Source organism: Malus domestica, chromosome 03 (assembly GCF_042453785.1).
Source record: "Malus domestica chromosome 03, GDT2T_hap1".
Classification (NCBI taxonomy): domain Eukaryota; kingdom Viridiplantae; phylum Streptophyta; class Magnoliopsida; order Rosales; family Rosaceae; genus Malus; species Malus domestica.
In genome coordinates, this window is record NC_091663.1 from 30,736,679 (window position 1) to 30,761,188 (window position 24,510).

The 24,510-nt window shown below is 37.3% G+C and overlaps 5 protein-coding genes across 7 annotated transcripts; 1 reads left to right on the forward strand and 4 right to left on the reverse strand.

Annotated features, from left to right (window-relative positions):
- The first annotated feature begins 768 nt into the window (after positions 1-768).
- LOC114824034 (uncharacterized GPI-anchored protein At1g61900-like) lies at positions 769-5,829 on the forward strand. Of its 2 annotated transcripts, XM_029100236.2 has the most exons (8): positions 769-1,072; positions 1,678-1,818; positions 2,113-2,976; positions 4,075-4,320; positions 4,428-4,442; positions 4,787-4,927; positions 5,074-5,121; positions 5,539-5,829. In XM_029100236.2, the coding sequence occupies exons 2-8, from the start codon at positions 1,785-1,787 to the stop codon at positions 5,610-5,612; spliced, it is 1,422 nt and encodes a 473-aa protein (XP_028956069.2). In that variant the 5' UTR covers positions 769-1,072; positions 1,678-1,784; the 3' UTR covers positions 5,613-5,829. The 2 variants fall into 2 exon arrangements, with proteins under 2 accessions (XP_028956069.2, XP_028956070.2); XM_029100237.2 differs by lacking the exon at positions 1,678-1,818 and having other exon boundaries at positions 817-1,072.
- A 528-nt stretch (positions 5,830-6,357) lies between these two features.
- On the reverse strand, positions 6,358-8,443 carry LOC139187459 (serpin-ZX-like). The gene is made up of 2 exons (XM_029100233.2): positions 8,000-8,443; positions 6,358-7,718 (listed from the first exon to the last, which is right to left on the reverse strand). The coding sequence occupies exons 1-2, from the start codon at positions 8,339-8,341 to the stop codon at positions 6,549-6,551; spliced, it is 1,512 nt and encodes a 503-aa protein (XP_028956066.2). The 5' UTR covers positions 8,342-8,443; the 3' UTR covers positions 6,358-6,548.
- A 1,717-nt stretch (positions 8,444-10,160) lies between these two features.
- LOC114824033 (putative B3 domain-containing protein At5g66980) lies at positions 10,161-12,578 on the reverse strand. Its single transcript, XM_070818448.1, has 4 exons — positions 12,379-12,578; positions 11,181-11,586; positions 10,968-11,095; positions 10,161-10,727 (listed from the first exon to the last, which is right to left on the reverse strand). The coding sequence occupies exons 1-4, from the start codon at positions 12,448-12,450 to the stop codon at positions 10,425-10,427; spliced, it is 909 nt and encodes a 302-aa protein (XP_070674549.1). The 5' UTR covers positions 12,451-12,578; the 3' UTR covers positions 10,161-10,424.
- Positions 12,579-14,999: 2,421 nt separating this feature from the next.
- On the reverse strand, positions 15,000-17,173 carry LOC114824035 (B3 domain-containing protein At4g01580-like). 2 transcript variants are annotated; one of them, XM_070819293.1, is made up of 4 exons: positions 16,981-17,173; positions 16,074-16,440; positions 15,847-15,974; positions 15,000-15,569 (listed from the first exon to the last, which is right to left on the reverse strand). In XM_070819293.1, exons 1-4 carry the CDS (start codon positions 17,044-17,046, stop codon positions 15,501-15,503), a joined length of 630 nt encoding a protein of 209 aa, XP_070675394.1. In that variant the 5' UTR covers positions 17,047-17,173; the 3' UTR covers positions 15,000-15,500. The 2 variants fall into 2 exon arrangements, with proteins under 2 accessions (XP_070675394.1, XP_028956071.2); XM_029100238.2 differs by having other exon boundaries at positions 15,000-15,519; positions 16,981-17,171.
- Positions 17,174-19,744: 2,571 nt separating this feature from the next.
- LOC114824036 (protein DETOXIFICATION 19-like) lies at positions 19,745-22,894 on the reverse strand. Its single transcript, XM_029100242.2, has 8 exons — positions 22,758-22,894; positions 22,201-22,510; positions 21,236-21,780; positions 21,058-21,144; positions 20,922-20,978; positions 20,578-20,816; positions 20,383-20,501; positions 19,745-20,114 (listed from the first exon to the last, which is right to left on the reverse strand). The coding sequence occupies exons 2-8, from the start codon at positions 22,477-22,479 to the stop codon at positions 19,992-19,994; spliced, it is 1,449 nt and encodes a 482-aa protein (XP_028956075.2). The 5' UTR covers positions 22,480-22,510; positions 22,758-22,894; the 3' UTR covers positions 19,745-19,991.
- Positions 22,895-24,510: the final 1,616 nt, after the last annotated feature.

The window sequence follows — 24,510 nt, forward strand, 5'->3', positions numbered from 1 at the left end:
GATTACTTGTGGATCCCATCAATCAATGTCCAAATTGAAACAGAGTTTTGTAGAAAATTAATATTACTTACGTAATGACAGAAATACACACATAATTCTATATAATTTTGGGAGGAGGATTGTCTGCCCTCCTAGTTTCAGTGCCCTCCTATGCCCTCCTGATTGTGTGGTCACGGTTAAGCCACGTTAATATTTTATATTACTATTCATTTTTGTCTTATTATATCTATAAAAAAATAATATAAAATAATGATGTGGCTTAACCGTGACCACACAAAACAGGAGGGCATGGAAGAGCACTGAAACTAGGAGGGCAGACAATCCTCCTCCATAATTTTGAGACTTAAAAGTCTATCTACATCTAAATTCATAAGTTAAGTACACTTCACTCTAAATCAATCAAATCTAATCTAAAAAATCTACAATTTCTTTTTTTTTTTTTTTTGGTCAAAAAAGTTTAGGGGAAGGATTGTTACCTCATCTCAAGGTCAAAGCATGTCACAAGCCTCTTTAAAAACTTATATAGAGGATCTTACACTCTTTTTTGGTTTTTACAGATAGTCCAGCAAAAAAAAATTGGCCACAACAGAACTCAAATCTAAATTTTCATCTAGTGAAAAGAACGATCTTTACCGACTCAAACTTCTATCGTTAAATAAAGTTCCATAATTTTCCTCGGTGTAAATAAGGATCATAAGATGCTAGTGTTATTTTGTAATAAAATATTTGTATAATTCTATGGGTGAGTTGGTACTCGGCAAATGGTTTGTGAAATGGGTAAAAACCGTAGAAGTCAACAAAGGGGCAAAAGGTTGAGACCGCTGTCGTCCACTATATCCACCACCCAAAAAGCACAAAAGCAGTTTTACTGAACACACACACACCCCCACGACTGACCACCCCACCTCCATTTCAGCTCAGCTCAGCTCAGCTCAGATTCCGGGCGTCCAAATCGACCAGTTTTCCGACCCATCCTTCCGAAAGCCATGCCTGCTTAAGCTTCACGATCCCGAACCCGGGAATCCTTTCAATTTCTCGCTAAAACCATGTTCGATGGCTTCAATGTCTACAGGTACTCTTCTGTTTCTTTTAGTTCCTTTTTTTTGTTGCTTAAATTCATGTGATTATCTGCTGTTTGGTGGCCGAGAAAGTCTGGAAAAATACAGTGAAAAAGATGCAACTTTTTTATGGTAGTTAAAGTTTTTTAATTTATTTTTAGATTAAAAAAAATTGGGAATTTTAAGATTTGCTACACTTTGTCAGTGGTATCTCAGATTTGTCAATTTACGAGTTATTTCAATCTTCAGTTCAGTGTGGCTTTTCAGTTTTATAGCTTCATAAATTTCCATTTGATTATTTCTCGTCGGGTTCTTGTTCGAAAGAAAGAAAATTTAGGTAAATTGTTTGTGTGCTTTGATTTCTGAAGAGTGAAAGAATTCATCTTGAATGGTCACACTAGAGACACCGATATTCGGCCTAGTTGCGAATGCAAGCTTGCATCTACTTAGGGTTGTGATTATGTGTTATATATCAGGTGGATTATGTGTTATACTTGTGTATACTGTAAGCGTATTAATAATCCAAAAGAGCGTATATTCAGAGCACATTTATGCCCTTTTATCTGCACTCGAGAGGAGTTAATGAGTTTCCCTTCTGGGTTTGTGTTGATGCTTGAAGGCGGCATAGGTATTGCTGCATTGGGTTGAGCTATTTTTGGGCCTGTCACGAACTCAAGTACCACTTACTAATGTAAATCTCAATGGTACTCAAGGGCTTTGGGAGTTATGGATTGTTTAAAGGCTGCTATTCATCATAAGGGTAAGTTTGTATTTATTCTAAATAGCTTGTTTAGGGATTCTTTGGTAGGGGCAGGATGAACAAAAAGATGGTTACAATACTACTTAATGTGCGGCAAAATATTAAGGTCTCGTTCCTTAGTGTAAAGTTTGTATGACCAGAGGATAGCTATCCATTAGGTATTGCTGGAATTGATTATGTTGGTAGCTTTTCTTTGGAAGTAAATCTAAACTTGCAATATATGCATTGTATTTTGGTCAATGAGTAATGCGTCCTTGCTACTTCTTCTGAAGACAGGCTTATATGTCACTGCAGGTTCTTTGTGCTGCCAGCTATTATTATTCTTTATCTGGTTATCCAGTTTCCAAGATGTCGAGGCAGTGCAGACAGTATTTGACCCAAGTCATGCTTCTTCCGTGGCAGAGCTAGGCCTAGCTAATCCACCTACTACTGGGTTCTTTAATCCCATTGAAATATCACCAGCTGTTATTCCAAACTACCCAAATCCTGCAGATGAACCTTCACAACCGATGTACCCGAATTTTCCGACAAGATATGAGCCTGTTTTAACCGGGAAGTGTCCTGTGAATTTTTCTACCATATCAAGTGTAATAGAAAAGACAGCTACTGATTGCTTTCAACCTTTGGCGGCAATATTAGGAAATGTAATGTGTTGCCCGCAGTTTAGTAGTTTAATCCGCATCTTCCAGGGTCTCTATAGCTTCAACTCTGATAAGTTGGTTCTGCAAAATTCAGTCGCGAATGATTGTTTTAAAGATATCATCAGTATCTTAGCCAGTAGGGGTGCCAACAGTTCAGTACCTACACTCTGCTCCATAAATTCGTCAAATCTTACTGGTGGGTCCTGTCCAGTGAAGGACATTAATGCCTTTGAGAAAACAGTAAATACAAGCAGTTTAGTGGAGGCTTGCACAACTGTTGACCCTCTCAAAGAGTGCTGCAGACCAATTTGCCAGCATGCAATAGCGGATGCTGCACTAAGGATCTCAGGAAAACAATTGATGATGAATGAGAATAAAAATTTAGTGGGTGGGCTTAATTATACTGATACTCTAAGTGATTGTAAAGGTGTGGTATTTTCATATCTTTCAAGGAAACTCTCGTCAGATGCTGCCAATACTGCATTTCGAATATTATCTGCCTGCAAAGTTAACAAAGGTACAGTTTTCAAGTATCTGTACAACTAATTATTTACACTTTAGAAATTGTGGTTTCAGCATCTAATCTATTGTTAAGTTGTTCGTCTTGCCTGAAGTATCGAAAAAAACAGTGAATGCAGTAAGCAGGTTCCTCTATTTATTGAAGTATGAATTTTTTAGTGTCAATATAGAAAATGAAAAGACAATTTGTTTGAGCCGATAAGAGATAGTAAACTTTGAAGATCAGCATTTGTTACTTTTGTTTCATTTTATGAATCATATTGTTAATTTCATGTGTAGCCTTTCCTGGCCAATGAAAGACTTGCGTCTCTAGTATTACCATTTTTATTTGGTTCTTTCTGGAGGAAGTGTTTAAGTTATTTTTATTTGTACTATCTTTTAGGGTAACCTAATCATTGATTCTTCTTCACTAATATTTATGTAGCCTATTTAATCAATATGTTTATCTGCAGTACTTAGTGTTCACTCATGAATAACTTCTCTGGAGGTACATGTGCTGAATGGAATGCCATATTCTTATGGAAATTGTACAAGTTAGTTGTGTATAAAACCAACAGCGCACAACGGTTTTACAACCTTGTGTTGGGTAACATAAGGACAAGTGAAGCTGCATTAGGCGGCGTATTGATTCACTAATTACCAAATTCAGTCATGAAATGAGTGAAGCATCCAAATTATGTGTACCCACTTTTTCACTGGCTTGTGAACGGAAATATGATAAACCTTTCAGTTTTTTATCCGCTTTTGCCCTGTAGTTTTAAGTTTGAGATTTGGCTTGCTTATACTTGTAAATGAACCATATACGTTTTACTTGGTTTTAGTAGCTTGATGGTTACATCTTTACATGCTGTGTATTTTTGGACTTGTTATATACTGTACCATGAGGTCGCACTTGGTGCGATGGCAAGTGCCTTCGCCCATGAGCGGTAGGTCTCGGGTTCGAGACTTGGGAGCAGCCTCTCCATAAATGGGGGTAAGGCTAGCCGACATTCACCTCTCCCAGACCTTGCGTAAAGCGGGAGCCTTGTGCACTGGGTACGACCTTTTTTATATACTGTACCATCTTTTCTCATGAAAATGAATTTCACTTGTGCAGTTTGCCCTTTGGAATTTAAGCAGCCTTCAGAAGTAGTTAAATCATGTCGCAATGTTGCTGCCCCGAGTCCTTCCTGCTGTAGCTCATTAAACACTTATATTTCGGGAATACAAAAGCAAATGTTAATTACAAATAGACAAGCTATAATCTGTGCTTCTGTGTTTGGGTCCATGTTGAGAAAAGGCGGGGTGATGGAAAATGTTTATGAGCTTTGTGATATTGACTTGAAAGACTTTAGCATTCAAGGTGCTCATCCTGCCACGCCATTCTTTTAATTATTTTTCCTCTTTTCTTTCATTATATCTGATCTTTTACCTTTTTTTTCCCTGGATCCCTGGTGGGCACTGCAACAGAATACGTGCAGCAAGGTATGACATTTTCAATCTTTCTCCTGTTTCTTTTATTGATTGATTATATTCTTCTGAAGGTTTGATATCCAATGTCATGTTTAGGAGTGGGAATATTCTTTGTACTGTGTTGTGGGTGCTTTATAAAATGCCGGTTGCAATGCTATTAGTGTAACTGAAATTGATGTCACTTAGATCAAATGCAGGGTGTTTTAGCAATACGTATCCTAAATGTACATTACCTAGGTGTTCTAGAGTGTAATGTTGGATTCATGATACCTCATATGTACTTGGTGGCGGCGATCAAGTAATTCCCGAATCATTATTTTTATAAGATTGGTACTTTCAATTTTGCTCAAATGCAGGGTGTTTACTTCGAAGCTTACCTGCGGATGCGATAATTGACAATACAACAGGTTTCAGCTTTTCATGTGATTTGAGTGACAACACTGCAGCGCCATGGCCTTCATCTTCCTCAGATTCATCGTTGTCCTTTTGTGCACCTGGTAATTGATCGGGCAAAGAATAACTTTTGTTGCCCTTTTCCCTCAAAAAATCTATATACTATGCGACAAATAATACTGGGATTCTATAAATTGCATATTTTCCTTTATGTGCAAGTCCATTACCTCATGGCTACTATGCTTTGCAGAGATGTCATTGCCCGCACTACCAACATCGGAGACTTTTAAAAATCCTGGTATGTGTCGCTGCATTATCCAATTTCCTCTGTGCATATGTGAATTTCCTTGGTTCTTTTGTTTTAGTGTGCTTAACAAAGTCATGAAGCATGGACAAACATAATGACATTGGAAAATAAAAAAAATGAAAGCTGCCCTCTTTAGTGAAGCTGGCACAATAGCTAATCATACGATCGGGGTGTTATTCAAATGAAAAAAATGTCAACCAAACGAAGGAAAATCAATTCAATTTTCGGAAGAAGCGTTTTGTGTTGTGAAAATGAAAGAAGCCTTTTGTGTTGTGAAAGTGTTAAGCATGAGCGCTTGCTTCTACCATTTGGTAGTTCTGGGATTTGCATTTCTTCGTTGCCCTTTCTTTAGACGTTCTCACGCAGGGAAAATGTCTAACACTGTAAAACAATGCGTTGATGATGCAGGCTGTCGTGGTGGTGAGCTGGAATTTATAGTACCCGTTTTTTCATTTTTTGTTTTGGGTACTCTGTTGTACTGAGGAGATAGATATATATGGGCTGAGGGTTGGGGTGGTTTGAATTTTAGGGACGTTTGGAGATTTATGTGTGGATTTTTCTTGTATATTTTGAGTAGTAGTTTCCATGTATAGCAGTTCTCTCTCTATTCCTGGCAATTATGATACAATGATCCGGTTAAATTATGTTAGATTGACCCGATTGGGTTCAGAAAAAGCAGATTTTTAGGTTTACCACAAAGTTGGCAAGTTACAATGTTTTTATTTATTTAATTTTTTTTAAGGGGGACGACTAGTGGCAAGCTACGGTTATCCATCCTTTCCGGGAGCCAGGAAGTTTCACAGAGGCATTTCAGCCTTCCTCTGGCCACAAGTCTGGCTAACAGTGGGTTTCAAATTCGAAACCTCTTGTTTTTAGTTCGAAGGAACCTAAAAAAGCATTAACCATCCTCGTTCCTCACTCACTTCGGTTAAATCAAGAACCCAAAAAGTACTAAAGACCCTCCATCTGATGAAGGAAGAACTTCGTACCCTAAAAGACAGTGCAAGGCATCAAGCAGCCTTGGCATCAACCTGCTCCGGCGGCGACGTTAGACAAACAAGCACCGGCGAGTCCGGAGACCCTTTTGTTTGCACAATTAAATATAAATTAACAAAAACGAGACGAGATTGGATACGATACTATGGTCTAGACCAAAATATCCCATCATCATGTTCGTTCATTGCCTATCCAAAAGCCAATATTTTCTGAGAAACGCAGAGCAATCGGTGAACCTCAAATGTAAAAATATTAGGCAATCAAAAACCGAAAACATAAGAGTACTAGTTATTTCCGTCCAGAAAAACTAGTACGAGTTCTTAATTACATTAAATGGACTACCTGATCTAAGTGAAACATAAACTAGCATGCATAGAAGCAAATCCTAGAGGAAAGATTTTCTGACCCTATCTATGATAAAATCATTCTTCAAGCGGATTCAGGACGTGACCAATGAACATAACAGTCCCAGTCGTTTCCTCTCTGATCAACAGCAGGAATGGGTGATCAGCCACGAAGTCTATCTCTTCAATCCGTTCAACCGGTCCAGCAGAACACATAAGTGTGTAATAAACAGAAGCAGCTGCAGCTTTTGTGCCATCTTCATCGACTTCAATGAAGGATTTATGAATCATTTTGGCCTTACCTACTACACCTGATTCCAACATCTCTGTCAAATCACCGTCACCATTGAAAGGCAACACCAGTCCTAAATCCATGAGAATTTCAGAAGCTGTAAAGCCGGAGGTAATCTTAAACCTTGGGATTTTGAATTCGCCAACTGGGGCTCTTCTTCTGGGGTGATGGCGATCTAAGAAACCAGGCTCGGAACAAACTCGCTCGACCAAAGCTGGGAGACCATATTTTTCATCTGGCAGCAACAAGTACATGGAAAACTGCCGCTCCTTGTCTTCACCCTGTGAATAAGGAAGCTTCAAGACTTTGAAGCCGTCAAAGGCTCTAACAAAATGTTCTCCGGAGCTTCTCATGAAAGGCGCCATAACGGAAGTACCGTTGAGAAGGTGGAAGTTGTCCGTTATTGTTCTCGATGCATCGAACTTTCTGCTCCAAAGGCCTTTGAAGTATAAAGCATTTGACAATATAAGAGTGGTGGTGTGGTCAATTGACCCAGGAGAAAGAGCCTCAGTGATAAGGCCTTTCGTCGCCTTCTCGGCCCATAAATTCACTTCACGTCTCACTTCCTCAGGGTTCACAAAACTAACATGTTTTATAGCTGCCTTGTAAGCAGTGTCCACAACCTCTTTGAAGGAAGGTATGATGGGGATAGTATCCTTAACCCAAAGGCCATTAGCAAAACTTAGGCAGGGACCGCCTTTGGTAGACCCGTCTGTGAAGATGAGAGGGACAAGATGGGAGGCAAGGGAGTTGAGTTGGTCCGTGGACTTGGACCTGAGGAAAGCGAGCAACTGCTCCCTTGTGGGACCCTTTGACCCGGCCGTTAACAGCCACAGCACAACCTGGATGGACAGCGGGGAGAACACCATGTTCTTCCCTTTGCCTTCAGTCGTGAGCAGCTGCTTAGTAATTTCGAGTGAGACATCGTTTACGTTGCTGATGGTTTCTTTGGTCGACTGAGATACAAACAAACAAGAAACCCCAGTTACATAGGAAAATAATTAAACAAACATAGATTAAACCCTTGATTTCAACATTTCAAAAGTTAGGTTTCAAAATCTCGAAGAGCTACAGAGCTACTTGTGCAAAATTAAGAACATCATTAACTAAAATTAAAATGGCTAGAGGGGAGCCAAAAATTAAGACAGAATTTAGAAAATTCAAAATCAAAACGAAAAGTGAAAGCTAGGGTTAGGGAAGTGCACTGAACAATCAATAACAAAAGGGAAAACCATACTTGAATATCGCCACCGGGGAGAACGAAAGGGAGAGGAGCAACGGGAGCCATCTGAGAGGAGCAACGGAAGAGCGTTGGCTCTTGATGCGTAGAAAATGGACGCCGAAGTGCATAGGCGCCAGCAGGCCGAAGCGACAATGTCCGCTGCTGTTGCTGCTGAGTTTGAAACGATAATATGGAGCCGAATCGAAAAGCCCGGGTCCAGGGAGTGAAGAAGGCTGGGGTCGACAATGGCTTCCCAAAGACGGGGGTCGACGACTCCGTTCTGAAGAGGAACGAAGATGTTCTGGAGAGGGACGAGGACGTTCTGAAGAGGGACGACGAAGATTGAGATCCGAACATTGTCGCTGGCTGCAGGTGCTCTATATGTTTCGCTGTTGAATGTAGAGAGAGTGGCGTAGTTCAGCTCTTCGAGGTTTGCCGCGATGAAATTGGCGTAAAACCAATTGGCAAGGAATAGTCCAAGGTCATATAAACATACGCCCCTGCATGTGTTTCAAGCCTACACAACCACTGGGTGACGTGGAGCCCCTGCATGTGTGGCGAATTTTCAAGCCTACAGATAGACAACAACTGAATGACGTGGAGCGCGTGTGGCCGTTCAGCTTCACACGAAGACAACCCGCTCTAATACCATGATGAAATTGGGCTTCCATCATAAAAACAATTAGCAATATGGGAAGTAACCCAAAACCATATAAACACATAGCAAACCTTATCCCTTATCGATGGGAACAACTCTCAACAGGCCAGCCACACTAGGGTTTTGAAGTAGCAAATTTCTGATCAAGAGAGAGATCTTAGGCTTTCTTACTTGTAGGGCAAGTAAGTCCGTTATGTTTATTATAAATAAAGTCAAAATGTAGATGAAAAATGAGAGATTTTTCAATTTGACCGGTACACAGGGTGGTACATCACGTGTTACTATACAAATTGTGGGATATGTATGTTAAAAAGTTAATAACTTAAAAAATAAAATTTCCTACCACTTATATAAAAATACATGATATACCATCCATGTTCTGGCCATAATGAAAATATTCTTGTGAAGAAGATAGAATTTTCGTACAACTATCTTTACTCTCTTTCCTGCCCCACCCTCTCTCTACGTTAGCAACTACATGTGAGCTAAGGAACTAAAGTTTAAAGTTTATTCTACTACAAACTCGTTTACAAGCTTCATCATCCTAATCCAAGTAACTGCTAAACACCCCGATATATTAATAACAATCTGTTAGTGTATAATAGCTTAAAAATAAAATATTTGTGCAGGTTGGAGAAACATAAAAGGGAGGCAGGGTTCATATGTGAAAGCGAAACCACTAGTGAAATTTTATCAATGAAGGCCCGACATTCACCTCTCCCAGACCCTGCGTAAAGCGGGAGCCTTGTGCACTGGGTACGACCTTTTAATGCAATTGATATTGCAACCGAATATTAGTGTCATATTAACGACTTGAACTTCGTACACGGAGCTGTGCATGGCTCAGACTTGAACAACTTCATCTATGATATTGCAACCGAATATCAATGTCATGTTAACGACGAATATTTCATCGGTATTTGATATGGCGTCAACATTTAGTACCAACGCGTTAATATATACATACATATAACGTAGTTAATATAACATTGATATTTAGTTGCAATGTCAGTCGTTTGTGAATTAAATCCGCATCATACACAGCCCATGCGCACAGAGAAAAGCTCTTAGACTCGACACTAAAATTTGAGTTTGAACATTTGAATCATTTGCATTGGACCCAAAATGAGAGTTCGAGTATTGCATTGAGATGGCCTTTGCTTTATCTTTTTGGACTTTTTACCGATTACCTTGCGCTTCGCTTGTTCGTTTTCTTTTCTTTTGTGAATGAAGCTAAATTTTCAGACCCGACACAAATGCAGAACCAGTATGAAAGATTATCAACAATTGTAAGGGAAGAAAATTTCCGCACACCCCTTTTGTCCTCCTTCGCTTCTTTATATCTGTTGATTCTTCTTTGATTGACTCAATCCTGAGGCTAGAGGAACAAAATGAAGTTGATGCAAGATGAGTTTTTTGACAACTAAAGAAAGTTGAGTTTGAACAACCATGGGATTGATACTCAGCACGTTTACGAGACCAACTTTGAAGCTGGTTTTTCTGAGATGAGACGAGGAATAAAAATATAAAGAACGAGATATAATGGCATTTGAATTCAGTCCCATCTTGGATGAATGGCTAACATCTTACATGTGCACAAGCTCTACTCAACTCATCTCTCTCAATTCAAGTTCTGCATCATAGAAACAAAAAGCTACCATAAAACAATCAGTAGATATATCACAGAAACAGAAGACTGGCTGCCGGCGGCTGGGGAAGAAAATACAAGAAGATTGCGCTTGCGCAGAATGCAGATGTGAATTGCAGTCAAGACATTTTTAACTAGCCTTCGTTCTTTACATTGAGGGTATCTAGTACCACAGCACACCTCTTGCCTCTCACTGCTCTGAAAACATGAATTTGAATTACGCTTTGCTTGACAAACTCAAAAATGACAGTGTCCCCAACTGAAATCTGGTTCGCCTTACAAAATTCTGCCCAACCTGTTGTCAATTCCATGCGATGGAAAGATGACTTGGGACGAAGTATAACTTTAGCACACCATGATCTTCCGGATTCATTTCGAAGCATTATAGTGCCCATGCTCATAAGACCTTCAGATATGGCTAGTTTCTTTGGAATCACCTGAAATTTTAAAATATCAAAGGAGAGTCCATTTGTCTTAAACATAGAAACAGATTCGTTAACCTTGTACTGAAGTCTAATACTCATAATGTAGTGCACTCACTAACAAGTGGTGGAACTTTCAAGGAAGCTTTCTTGAAAATATTTTTAGAAAAATAATCTTTTACTCTTTTCCAAAACAATAAGAAAATGTTTTCACAAAACAAAAAATGGCTTAAGAATCAGTGACAGAGTACTCACCAGACAATATTCTTGATGCTTCTTCAGAGTTTCCATGAAACATGGATTCTCCGATTTGAATGTGAAGCATGTGCTTGATGTTTCTTTTACATAACCAGTTGTAGGTCTCTTTCCAGACATGGCATTCCCTACACAGCACAAAATTGAAACAAGATAATGAGAAGGGGTGAGGAAAGCCGTTACAGAAAATACACATACAAATCTACAACTTACCACTTCTTGTGTTAGCAATAGTTGCTTTGTTTTCACAGTCTGTATCGTAGTTTTCAGCTTCAGATTCGACAATTTCCTCTTTTACTCTAGCTTGATTTCCTTTATAATTTTCCAAGGAAACTGGATTGCTACTCTTCCCGTTGGCTTCCTCTACATCCTTCTCACAGGCACTTTTATCGTATATTTTGACTTTAAATTTGGATTCACCATAGTAATAAAAAACCAGAAAATCCCCCACTTGTAAAAGATGATCCTTCACAAAATCCTGCCAACCCGCCGCATAGAAGAACAAGCCATTCTCTCTCTCTTCCAGTTCCACAATCCACCGTTTTCCACTAGGGCCCTTAAGAGCGCATTTGCCGAGTGATAGTCCACTTAAGTTTTTGAGAAACGCATGCGGTATACGCTGCAAAATTTGACAGCTTCTTAGAAGACCATACTATAAATGCATAAAACTAAGCAAGCTTAGCATCAGTAATAAACAAAATTCAAACTGGATAACTTCAATATTTAATACCATTCATTGTTAACCTTCCAAGTAATTCTACCATCGTCTATTGACTAATCCTGAGCAGAGAGGGTGAGATAATGTAGAGCAAAATTTTCTTGTTCTATCTTCCCATGACTTCTTCACCCATAATTTGGCACACGATCCCTTAGTTAGTCATGTGTAGTACCAAACACAGAATTGTATTATCGTTATCCTCTACAATTCTGTACAATCCAATGCAGTTCAATCCTAATCCGATCAAATCGCAATCACCAATAATCTCCTTAGAGAAAGAAGTCCACACAACTCCCAGGATATCATGGATTTGCAAGTGTACAAAGGACATAAAATTTAGTGTGTATGGAAGAAAAAGGTGTGTGTAAATCAGTAGCCAAAAGCTATTGACGTCATCATTCTCGGTTGATAAAGCCCTGAGGATAAGTTTTCACTGTTCTCTCAGTTTCTGAGTAACCAAACAAGTTTTCAAATGTGAATTTCTTTATAATATATCGTCACAAGTAGTAAAATATAAACAAAAGTAGATCCAAACATGAAACCATGAAAAGGGTATTTTACTATTTTTAACATTCACTCAAATTCCTGATTAATCTAGAAAACGAACCCAAAAACAAGAAAAGAAAAGTTGCAAGCACGACTGTGAAAAGTTTGATCTTGACAAGTTTATAAGAAAGAAGGCAAAGATTTTACCAGATGCTTAGAGAAGTCACCAAGTAGGACCTTGAAAAACGATTGTTTCTTCCGAGGACCCTTCCGTGCCATTGGAACCCTTCTGTTCTACAATGCTCTGCAGCGATTTTCAAAGTTGAAAGCTTTCCAGGAATACATGGCTGCTCCGTGTAGCTACAGTTTTTCTTTTCCTTTGTCCCCTTGTTTTTCTTACGGCATATCTAACCAGTTACGGGTTTCGACTTCAACTCTAGCCTTGTTAGTGTAGATTATCACTTTTACTTCAATAAAAAGAAACGTAAAACTATTTAGGTAGGTTTAAAACATAGGAAGGACTTCCTTCCTAATCTCTCTTCTTCTATCTCCTTGTATTTAAATGATTGCGATTACGCCACATCTACATCTTGTTTTGAATTTTTTATATAGAGAATAAGATAAAAAGAAGAGTGTGTGAGGAGGGGATGGAAAAGAATGGTAATAAGAGAAGAAAGAATCCTATTCCTTAAAACATATATATGCTTAATAAATTCCATTCACTCACCTTTTACCAAAAGAAAATTAATGCAATTGAATTGAATGGTCAAATCATCATCTGACACGACTATTTTTCAATTTTTGTTGAACTTATTTATCGTTAACGTTATTACCTACAAAAATGTTCTTTTGAAGGTAAATTGAGGCCGACAATAGTGGTAGAAAAAATTGAGTCATTGCATGTCAACGTGGGTTTGAATTATGTCGGTGATTAATCTAACATATAATTTAACAAAATCTATTGTTTGATAAAAAAAAAGAAAAAAAAAAGGGTAAATTGAGGCCGAAGCCCAAACAAGAAAAACTACAAACTAGTTACTAAGTAGCCAAAAGGCAATTGCCGCCCAATAACATCGTCTAGATTCCAAAAGAATGCAAAATAGTATTCGCACGACTTTAACCCTTTTGGATTTAAAGAAGAATTAAATGACACAAATAATCAGGGAGTGTTTAAAAAAGAGTGCGAAAATTATTTCTTAAAATTCATTTACAAGGGAAGGGCTAGCATAACTAGCCGCAAGAATAAGTACCGCACTCGCAAAGGAGATCACCGGCACACCCAAGAAATAAAACACCACTAGTAATGTGAAATTCAGTCTTCGGATTTCACTGTTTTAATTTTATATTTCGTTTTGTGTGTTAATTTAGAGAGGTTGGTACATTGTTTGCAGCTTTGTATTTATAGTGCTATTTGCTTGTCGGCCATGCTGAAAGATTATTTGCCGCGGCACCAAAGCAATCAAAAATAATATTCCTCATAATATTATCTTTAACAACTTCATAGATTGCCATCCTCTCGAACTTGTTTGTGAAATCAAGGCCACATACAATCCCAACTTTATCTCTGATCATCCCGTTGTTATCACTAAACCAATAGCACATTAGGGACATGCACGGCATTAATCAAACACCACTCATATTGCTAATTTCTTCAAATTGGACTCTTAATTGCATGGAATTAGTCTCTAAATACAAGTCTCCATGGCCTCACGCTGCATGCAAATGCAATCCCATTCTTTTGACCAATAACCCCATCTTTAATATCTTTGTGCTGATCTTCTACTCCAAGCTGTTCCAATCTACGCGTCCACTGCTAGTTAACCCAAGTTAACTTGAACTCTATTATTGCTTCCAGATTTGAGATAATTTGAATCTCATTTATCTTGCATAAGAAAACGTTGAGACAATTCATTATTAAAAGATAATTATTATGATTAAAAACCATAATATTATCCCCTAACAACAACAACATTATTTTAACTTTCTCATCCGATGGTGTGGAGCTATGCTGACTCAATAACCTTAATTGCACCGGTGAATGTTGTAATTTTGGGTCCAAACAACTTTGCTCCGAACCTTGCCCGCAAAGGGTCTCTAGAGCTCCACTTAACCCCACCCATACCAAAATTTCAAGCAATTAGAATACTAAAAGTGAAATAATAATCACATTTTTCTCCCTCTACATACTCATGTTTAATTTTATTTTCGCTGTTTAACATTTTCCCAAATTTGAGTTTTTCCAAAATTTGTTGTTTATATCCACTCTTTTTCTATAATTCTTTAGTTAAATAGGCTTACAACAAAAAAAAAATTCGTTATTGTTGAATTTTCAAAACTTGATTAGTTAGCATTTCAAAAGAGAGTATTATTATATATCATATGATGGTGAAACAGTGAAAGTAATATAATTAAAGAAAATTTGAAAGGAAGAGATATATTTTCCCCAACCCACACTAACTGCAAGTCTGCAACTAGAATTGTACAAAGTCGAATAATTGGAATCTAAATACCAACACATTCACATTCACATTCACATTCATTGGTGTTACCTAGTTATTTTAGCTTACCATATATCAACACTAACACATTTATGTATTAGTTATTTATCATCTAAATGATGTAGAATAAATGGCCGAGTGGATTGAAAAGGAGATGGACCGACGGAAATCGAAGGGACGCATTAGAAATTTGCAATTTTGACATCCGAGCTCCGATTTGGATCATGATACTTTTTGGAAAAGATTACATTCAGGATTCCAGAATCAAATTGGGCAACATTGCTTGTATCAAAAACGGCAATTGAAGACCTGTGAAAAAAAGCTAAGATATCAGATAAAAATCTTCGTTGGCCTTTCCTTAATTAGAGACAGAAGAGTGGCTGGGGTAATTAAATTAAATAACATCATCCTTTAACCAAAATAGATAAACTAATAGTAATACTGCAGTCACAACATTTTTACAAGAACACTACTTTGGCTACAAGAACACAACATTTTTACAAAAGGATGGCAAATTTGTGACGTGAAACTCTGGGATCGACTAGCTTTCAGCTTTAACATTAGGGTCAGCAAGCACCACACGACACTTATTGCCTCTCACTGCTCCTTTTTTGAAAATATGAACACGCATCAAACCTTGCTTAACAAACTCAAAAATCATGGTGTCCCCGGGTGAAATTCGGTTCGCTTTCACGCAATCTGTCCAACCTGTTGAAATGTCCAAATGATCAGTAGAACTAAGCCTTCTGATTCTGAGTTGAATAAGCCATGAACGCCCAACTGGATCTTGAAGCGTTACAGTATTCTTATACATAAGGCCTTCAGCTACCGCTAGTTGCTTCGGGATCCTCTGCAATGTGGAACATCATGGATAACTTCGCTTGAAACTTGACCGTGAAACTAAAAAGAAAAACATATATGCATGCTAGAAGAGTTTTCATGTAAACGATTCAACATCTTTGTACTCAATCCTAAAACTTATAATACAGTCCACCCCTAAAACGAAGTCGAATTTTGAAGTAAAGTTTCTTGAAATGTTTCTCCAATTAACTGCCACACTGCAGCCACTGTAGTTTTAAAGGGTATACCAAAGATATCTATCACTATTTTTCAATCGCAACGGTAAAACTTGTTCAGAAAACAAATTGAATTAGGAAATGAGTGACAAAGTACTCACCACGCATTGTAGTAAATGTTTCTTGTTTGAAAATGCTAGAAAACATTGATTCTCCGATTTCAACAAGACAGATCCAGTTGATGTATCTTCTACATAATAACGTCTTTTCCTAGAAATGAGATACTTGCCTACAGAATCCGAAACACGAATTAAGGAGTGAAAACAAGGTAAGATATCAGACACAAATCTTCGCCAAATGCAGAGAACTAAAACAGAGCTTAACTTACTACTTCTGCTAGTCGTTCTGATTTTGCGCTCTTTGTTATAGTTTCCAGTGGCAACATCAACATTTTCATCTTTTACTCTAGCTTGATTTACTGTATTCATCTTGGCTGCTTCGAAATCTTTCTCGCACGCACTTCTATCATAGATTTTGACATTAAACTTTGTTTCACCATCATAGTCAAAAACCAAAAGATCCCCAGCTTCTAAATGATGGTCCTTCACAAAACCCTGCCAACCATTGCGGAAGAATATGCCATTCTCCCTGTCTTCGAATTCCACAGTTCTTCGTATTCCGGTAGGGCCTTTAAGGTCACATTTGCTAAGTGATCGTCTATTGAAGTTCTTCCTAACAAACGTAGGTGGTATACGCTACAAATTTGAATAACCAATGCACTTGAGATCACATTCACAAATATTGTTTGTAATTTGAGAGATCAAACATGAAAAATTATAGCAAACAGAATTCGAATTGTATAACATGGTAATTAATCTAAAGCAAAAGTAGTCAAGCATTTGGAAATTATTTAACTAAATCTTTGTGAACTTGACAGATAAAATGGTTCTACAGTTGATGAATAATAACCATTGTTGCTAACATTCAGAGTAATATTGATAAAAACAAAATTTGGGGATCCATAATATTTGATTAAACAATTTTCACAAAGATTACAAAGAAGAAAAAACCCTAAACTCAGGCATGAACCACGAAATGGATATCAATTTTCAGCAGAAATTTAATCTAACACATGCAGAAAAGTGAAAAGGAATCCACAAAATAAAATATAAAAAAAGCACGAACAAATTTGTCCATGGTGGTTATCCAAATGAACCCACAAAGGTGAAAAATAAAAAACACAAACAAAAAATTGAGATGTTGAAAAGTGAGGAGGAAGGGAGGATGGATTTTACCAGACCCTGAGAGAAGTCACCAAGGAGGATCTTGAAAAATGATGGTTTCTTTGGCTTCCTAGCCATTTGAACCAAGTGTGAGTGTCGTTAAGAATTCGAGAGAGTACCAACCGGCTGCTTAATTTTACTGAAAGAAGAAAGAAGATTTCAAAAGGTTCGACAAACCATTTATTCTTAGGAAACTTGAAAACTTTGAGTTTTAATGATAAAGACAAAATAAAGAGTAAAGTCAATAGTACCTGACTTTTTAGTGTAAAATGTGATTTTTCGTTAAAGTGAACAGTACCGGGTGCTTTTCGTTAAAGTTCCCTTTATTCTTTTATGATTCTTAATTAAAGTGAGAGAGAATCAGAGTCATAATTTTAAACCTGCAGCTATTACTCAGTTTTTCTACTTAGATGCATTTTTTTAGGCTTGTTATATTAACACATCACATATTGTTGAATATACCCCACATACTTAACACACTCCACATATGTTTTTTCAATTAAAATTTATCTTATTGCACCCCACGTACTTTCCCATAATACCCTCACACCCCCAGACTCCCAACATACACCTTACATCTTCTATATACACTCCACATTTTTTACATACACTCCACTCTCTTCATAATGGTTTCTTTCTTATTATGCTATTTGATACAAAATCATTCATGTCATGAAGGATTTGCTTAACTTTTTTCCCCTAAATTATTTTTTGGCAACAAGGATTTGCCCAACTTTTTTCTAACCATTGAACATTGATCAGTGAAGGTGTGTGTCCAAAAAATGAGAATACATTTTAACCTTCATCCACCTGTGACGGTACATTTTGAACACGGTTTGAGCCATAAGTTAAGGCAGCCTCCAGGTGAATCCCAGAAATGACAGTACATTTCAACCTTCATCCACCTGTGACTGTACATTTTGAACACGGTTTAGGCCAAAAGTTCAGGGAGGCCCTCGGAATTGGGATTAACTTCTCAATGTTTGAGGATACAGAGTTACTAAAAGTAGCTGACTTGGATTTCTGTCTTATAACTGTTAAGGCCGAGGCATCCCATCCCGCCCATGACTTGGATATCTATCCTATATTCACAAAACTAATCTACTTGAATCAACTTGAGTGTAATTTATGGTGGATTTTCGCTTAACTGATTTTTAGTTGGACTTCTTTTCTTGCTGCAATGCATGTGTGTGACAAGCTCTAGATATTCCAAACAAACCTCACGCCCTATTTGCCGACAACCAGTTGAGAGACGTTTGACGATTAAGGTCAACATTGGCCCTAATGAATCAGTAATCAGTGGATGTGCTCTACAAAGGAAGGTGAAAGTGCTTTTGAGAAAAAGAGTTGAAGTCTTGAAGAGGATAAATAATTTTGAGACAAAAACGTTAAAACTTATTTGAGGTGTATTTAGAATTTTTTTTTTCTTTTCTAAACCCTATAAGGTTGAACTTGTCATTACATATTAGATGTATAAGTCATTTAATATTACATTTTTAATATGGGATGTATTCAATACTATGTGGGGTGTTAATAAAAAAAGCTTTTTTTTATTTAAAAAACGAGAGACTTTTCAAAATAATTGGTATACAAAAATATATGTTATACTTAAAAATTTTTATTTACACTAATATAATAACATATGATTTAACAACTCGTGTTTTAAAGTAATCTCCAACTAGTCAAGTCGCTTCTGTCTTTTTGTTTGTTTGTTTGCTTCTTCAGACTTCTGCCATGTGTTCAACATGCACTTTCAACACATATTCTCTCTAATATATATATATATATATATATATATATATATATATATATATATATATATATATATATTTTAAACAAATGATAGTATATATAAAAAGTAGAGGAATAGACTAAGTTATACAACAAACTTGCCATAATAATAATAGACTAAGCCTTTAATTGATGTTTCTTAAGGTATCGTTTGGTATGCAGATGAGACAAGAAGGGATAAGATGGGACGGAACGGAGATGGAGCAAAGATGCCCTCAGATGGAAACAAAGAGGAAGAAGAAGAATACGGAGATGTTATAATTTTGTGTTCCACGAATGTGAAACAAGTCGTTCCAGAGGATGAGGCGGAACGAAAATTCATCCAAAATTCGTCCGGTGGAACAATGTGTTCCACCCGTTTTAGGTGCACCAAACATGGAACGGAACGCCTTATCCCACTCCGTTCTATCTCATCTCACGTATCAAACGGTACCTAAAAAAAGTTAAGTCAAATGTAATTTTTGTATCTTCTAATGTGGGGTCCTACTTTTGCCTCTAGAGCTATATCTAAAATCAAATATAACTTTGCATATTACTCCAATTTTTCCGCTGCATTTAAAAATGATTGAGTTGTACTAGAGAAAGTCTTCCCAAACTGAAAAAATAGACTGCCAAGCCACCAGCTAGTTTGCTTGTTTTTTTTTAAATGTCAAATATAACTCGCTACTAAAATCTCCTTTGCCATATTATCTTGAAGGGATATTATACGCGTACTCTTGTAGTCATTGCTATAAAGAATAAGACATTCATTGAAGATGCAAAAGTGCTCGGACATGGATTGTCTACCCTCCCATTTTCGATGTTTTTCCGTACCCTTTTGTTTTGTGTGGTCACGGTTAAACTACGTTAACATTTTATATTGTTTTTTTATTGAGATAATAAGACAAAAATAAATAGTAATATAAAATGTTTACGTAGCTTAACTGTGACCATACAAACAAGAGGGCACAGGAAGTGGGAGGGCAGACAATCCTTGTCCCAAGTGCAGCAAATCAGATCCTTTTTATTAATCTTCATTAAATAGTACGTGAATTTCTCTTATTGAAGTCACTTACCTACCTGCTATGGGAAATTGATTGCCAGAACAACCAGTTAATGGAAACATGCATGCATCTTCTCCAGCATCCGGAGACTATTTTTCTCTGCAATATATAAGTTCCTCAAAACTCCATAAACTAGTCTAAAAAGGTTGCCATTGCGGTCTATGTTGTTAACTAGTTTTGTCCGACCATTTAGACCAAAACTGCATCTGCGTTACGAGGTAAATCCAGTTGAGTCCATTTTGTGCGCAGCGTAACCACCAACAGTAGGACGGTTTGGCAAGAGAGACCGCAGATTAAACCGATCCACAACCCCTGCACCAGAAGAAATCAAGCACAAAATGTGAACTGAGTGAGATACATAAACAAAAAAAATCAACTACGAGCTAGCTGCTTGTTCCACTTCTGTGTTCAGCTAAAGAATTAATAATGTTAGTACTCAGTGTGCGGATGCCCGGACTTTTTTATCACAGGTCCGAGTCAAACAGCAGTGATTCGAAACACTTATTTTTACACTATTTTGGAAACCCAAGGTTCAATCCTATGGGGGTGTAAAATTAAGCTACAAGGTTAATGGTCTCACCTTAGCATATAGTTTCAACTTGAATGCAAGAACACCTGCAATTGTCATGCCAACCAAATAGAATGTTCCCAAGTTTACATACACAGCCAGGTGCTGCCACCCACATCCTCTGGCCACACCTGAAATACCGAGAATAAGTTCAAATGCAAAGTAGCAGATGGACAACCGCTAACAGAAGTGGATGATGATTCGAACCTGATAAGACGCCTTGGACAGAATCGGCAAGTATAGAAATTAAAAGCAACGGTGTCATGGAAGCAAATAGTTTTATTATTACGCTGCTGTCGCTGAAGGCGCCGGCCCATAAATTGTGACCAAATGCCAGAGCCAGATCAACAATGAGCGCGAGAAGTATAGAGAGCTTAAGAGTCACAGCCATTGCATTCTTGGCCTTCTCAGGATTGCCTGCTCCCAATTCATTTGACACCCTTGTGCTACAAACAAGAAAAAGGTACTATTTGATTCAATGTGCGAAACAGAATGCAGAATCGAAAAACTCGAAGTGATTAGTTAAACTTGGAATTTATTGTTCTACCAACCTTGCGGCAGCACTGAGGCCATATGTAATCATGTATGCAATTGCTTCTGTATTCACACTGAAGATATGATTAGATTAGGAAAAATCTACTTGAGTCGAGCGAAAAACTATAAGTTTAGAGCTAGCTGAATGCTTACCAGATTGCAATCAGGGAAGTGTTTTGTTCAGCTTTTGGCATTACTCCTGCCATGAACACCAGAATCTCAAAGGCCCAATACTCCAAACTGGAAAGACGAAAAAAATGAAGACATGAATACTTACAGATTCTATCTCACATACTCTGAAAAGGAGTAAAGAAAAATCGAAAACACTTACCATACCATTGCTGCAGAGGGTAGGGCAAGTTTCAAGTTGGGGAGGACATAATGAAATGATTCTAATGTAAACCCTTCCCACGTATGCTCAAACTTCTTTGCGCACAAAACGTACGTGGCCAACGTTAGCATCGATATCCATATTGAAATCGAAGCTGCCACCGGAGCTCCCACGTAACCAAGACCTGTCCAATGTACAAGGCCATACGCAATGCCAACATGAAGAACCACTGGGATCACCGAGAAGTAGACCAATGGAATGACAACGGATTGCGTCTGAAGAAATCTCAAAATATTGTGCAGGAAGCCATATGCAAACAACCCCGGAATCAGAAATTTCATATAAAGCGCTGCATATTTTGAGATTTGAGGGTCTTGGTGAATTAAGATAAGTATTGGTTCTGTATAGAACCAGACTACGGATACAATGATAGAGGCCAGGAAAGAAATGATGGAAGAGGCTTGTAGATAAATCCCCAGCATTCTATATAACTTTGCGCCAAATCCTTGCCCACACAACGTTTCCAGAGCTCCACTTAATCCAACCTAAACCAAGAAAGAATAATAGACAAAGAAAACAGTTCAAAGAGAAGGCCTGCAATACGAAAAATAAAAAGCAGAACGCTTGATTTAGAAAAATTGAAAGACAAAGCAAGTGAATTGAAAAAGCCATGGAAAACATATTTTAAGAAAGCAATACTCTAAGACCGTATACACTAATATGCACCAAGAAATCCGGTTACAAACTATTAAACAAAAATAGAAGTGGGTGACTTGTAAACAAAGAATAAGCCACATATAAATCACGATTTAGTGTTTCTTTATTGTTTGTTCGTGTCTCATATTGTATTCTTTATTAAAAGTTCGTAACCAGTTTTATTTGCGTATTCCTGTTCTATTAGTTTTCCTAATAGCACATACATGGAGAGAACATGATACACCAAGAGAGTGAGAGAATAACCTTACCATGAAAGCAAAGCCGGTGACGGTGGCCCAAGAATTGGCGAGGGTTGCACCGGCAAGCTGAAGCTCACCAAGATGGCCGGCAAACATGACCGAAATCAAAGGGATCATGTAATAGCAAACATTCGTCAGAATCATTGGCAACGAAAACAACACCTGATTTTTTGCCTCCTCCACGTCCAGCACCTTGTTCCACCACCCCCCTTTTGCTCCTCCATGACCACCTCCCTCCAACAACGGCGTCGTATTATTAGTGTTTGCTACCATGTCACCCTTGTCCATTGTTGTCTAGTCCTTCAAGTTTTCTTCGGCTCTGCAATATCGATATGTCGTCTGTTTCTGATTAAGATATGGCATGTGGTGTATGGACACTTATTTATATATGGAATTGTCCGGCCATTAGAGAAAGAGATGGGGAGGGTGAGGCAATAAATAAAACAAGAGACAGAAGCTGCCACGGTGCCACCTTGACCGGCCATTCGTTCCAGGAGAACAAATGGGTATACCGTTACACGGTGTTCTGTATCAATAAAAATAAAAATATTTAGACAAAAACTTACATGTGATTGATGGTTTCGAAGCAGGAATGGAGGCAAGCAACATGAATTGACTACAATAATTCCGTCCGACAGCATGTGGTTGGGATTTCTATTCCATTCCGCACATTTTCTAAAAATGTTTATACACTCATTTTAAAATAACCTCCTTTTCTAATACAGTAAAAGATCTTTATTGTTGAATTTATAAGGGTTTTTTTTTTTTTTATCAGGAAACAATTCCAAGAGAGATGCAAATTTTGGGTCAAAATTTTGTGAGATTAACTCTAGATGAGTAACAGAGAGTGATGCAAATTTTGGATTTGTGCTCTCCCAGTAACATAAACCAACAATCAAATATCATGTAGTTGACCTTATAATTAGCATTTACATGTTTAGCGAGAGTCTTGAAATTTAGAGATGTGGTGAGAATGAATAATGAAGGAATGTTGAATGTATGTGAAGAATGGGGGTAATATAAGAAAATAAGTGGGGTGTTAATAAAACAACTCTTTTCAAAATGTTCAAATACCTTTTTTTCCAATTAGCATTTCAAAAGAGAGCATTATTATTTATCATAGGATGGTAAAACAGCAAAAATAAAATAATTAAAGAAAGTTTGAAAGAAAGAGGCATATTTTCCCCATCCCACACTAACCAAGTCTGCAACTAGAATTGTGGAAGAGGGTATTATGCAATTAAATTCCAATAATGCAGGTTAAATTGTCAAAATTTTATTAATCGACCGTCAACTGTAGTTACTCGGTTACTACAATCGTGAAGTCACATCATCAGCTTCATGTAACACGGCATATGATGTCCACATCATGTCAATTCATGGTTCCAATAAATAAAAAAAGAAAAACCAATCAGAGAAAATAGAATTGTATCCCTTGCCTTTCTAGTTCACATACATCTTTTTGGATAAAGAAAACAAAATTCATTAAAGTTGCCCACCAAGACATGGACCTTTCTAATTCACCAAACGTTATATTCTTCCATTAAAATTTGGAAAATTGACCTGAGTTTTGTCCCATTTCTATATGGTGGAGTGGTTGAGATCAATTTTGCTCCTTCTTCACTTATTCATTTGCTATTTTTGAGGGAGAAAGATTATCTCCCCCTCCTAGTCTATCTCCTATTCCCTCCTCTTTTATTTGAACACTCACAGTTAAGCTACGTTAACATTTTATATTGATTTTTTTATAGAGATAATAAGATATAAAACAATATGTGAGAGGAGGGGAGGGAAAGAGATGGAAATAGGAGGGGAGAGAATCCTACTCCATTTTTTAGGGTTTAGGTACTGAATTATGTTTCTCTGCACACCTTTATGTTTCTTTCACTTTATTATGCTTTGATTTATTAGAATTTTAACGAAAAATTTCTGGTACTGTTAACTTTAACGAAAAATCATATTTTTACAATAAAAAGTTTTATAATAAAAAGTCAATCATGGTACTCACTTTACCCTTTATTTTATCTTTATCGTTAAAACTTAAAATTTTCAAACAATTTTCGTAAGTTTTCCTTTGATTTATTCATACAATGGTTTTTCCACTTTTGGGGATCTATACAATAACCCAGCTGGTACATGGCAACTCTGGCTTTAGTAATAGAAGGCAGTCGTCTTTTGATTATCTAATTAGTCAACAGAATTGATGTCGTCGTCGTTTGATAATCTGATTAGTCAACAGATAGCACCTTAAAAAAATGGCCGTCTTTCTCTTTTTAGTAGCAAAAGTATTAATACTTTGATTGTCTGATTAATAAATTG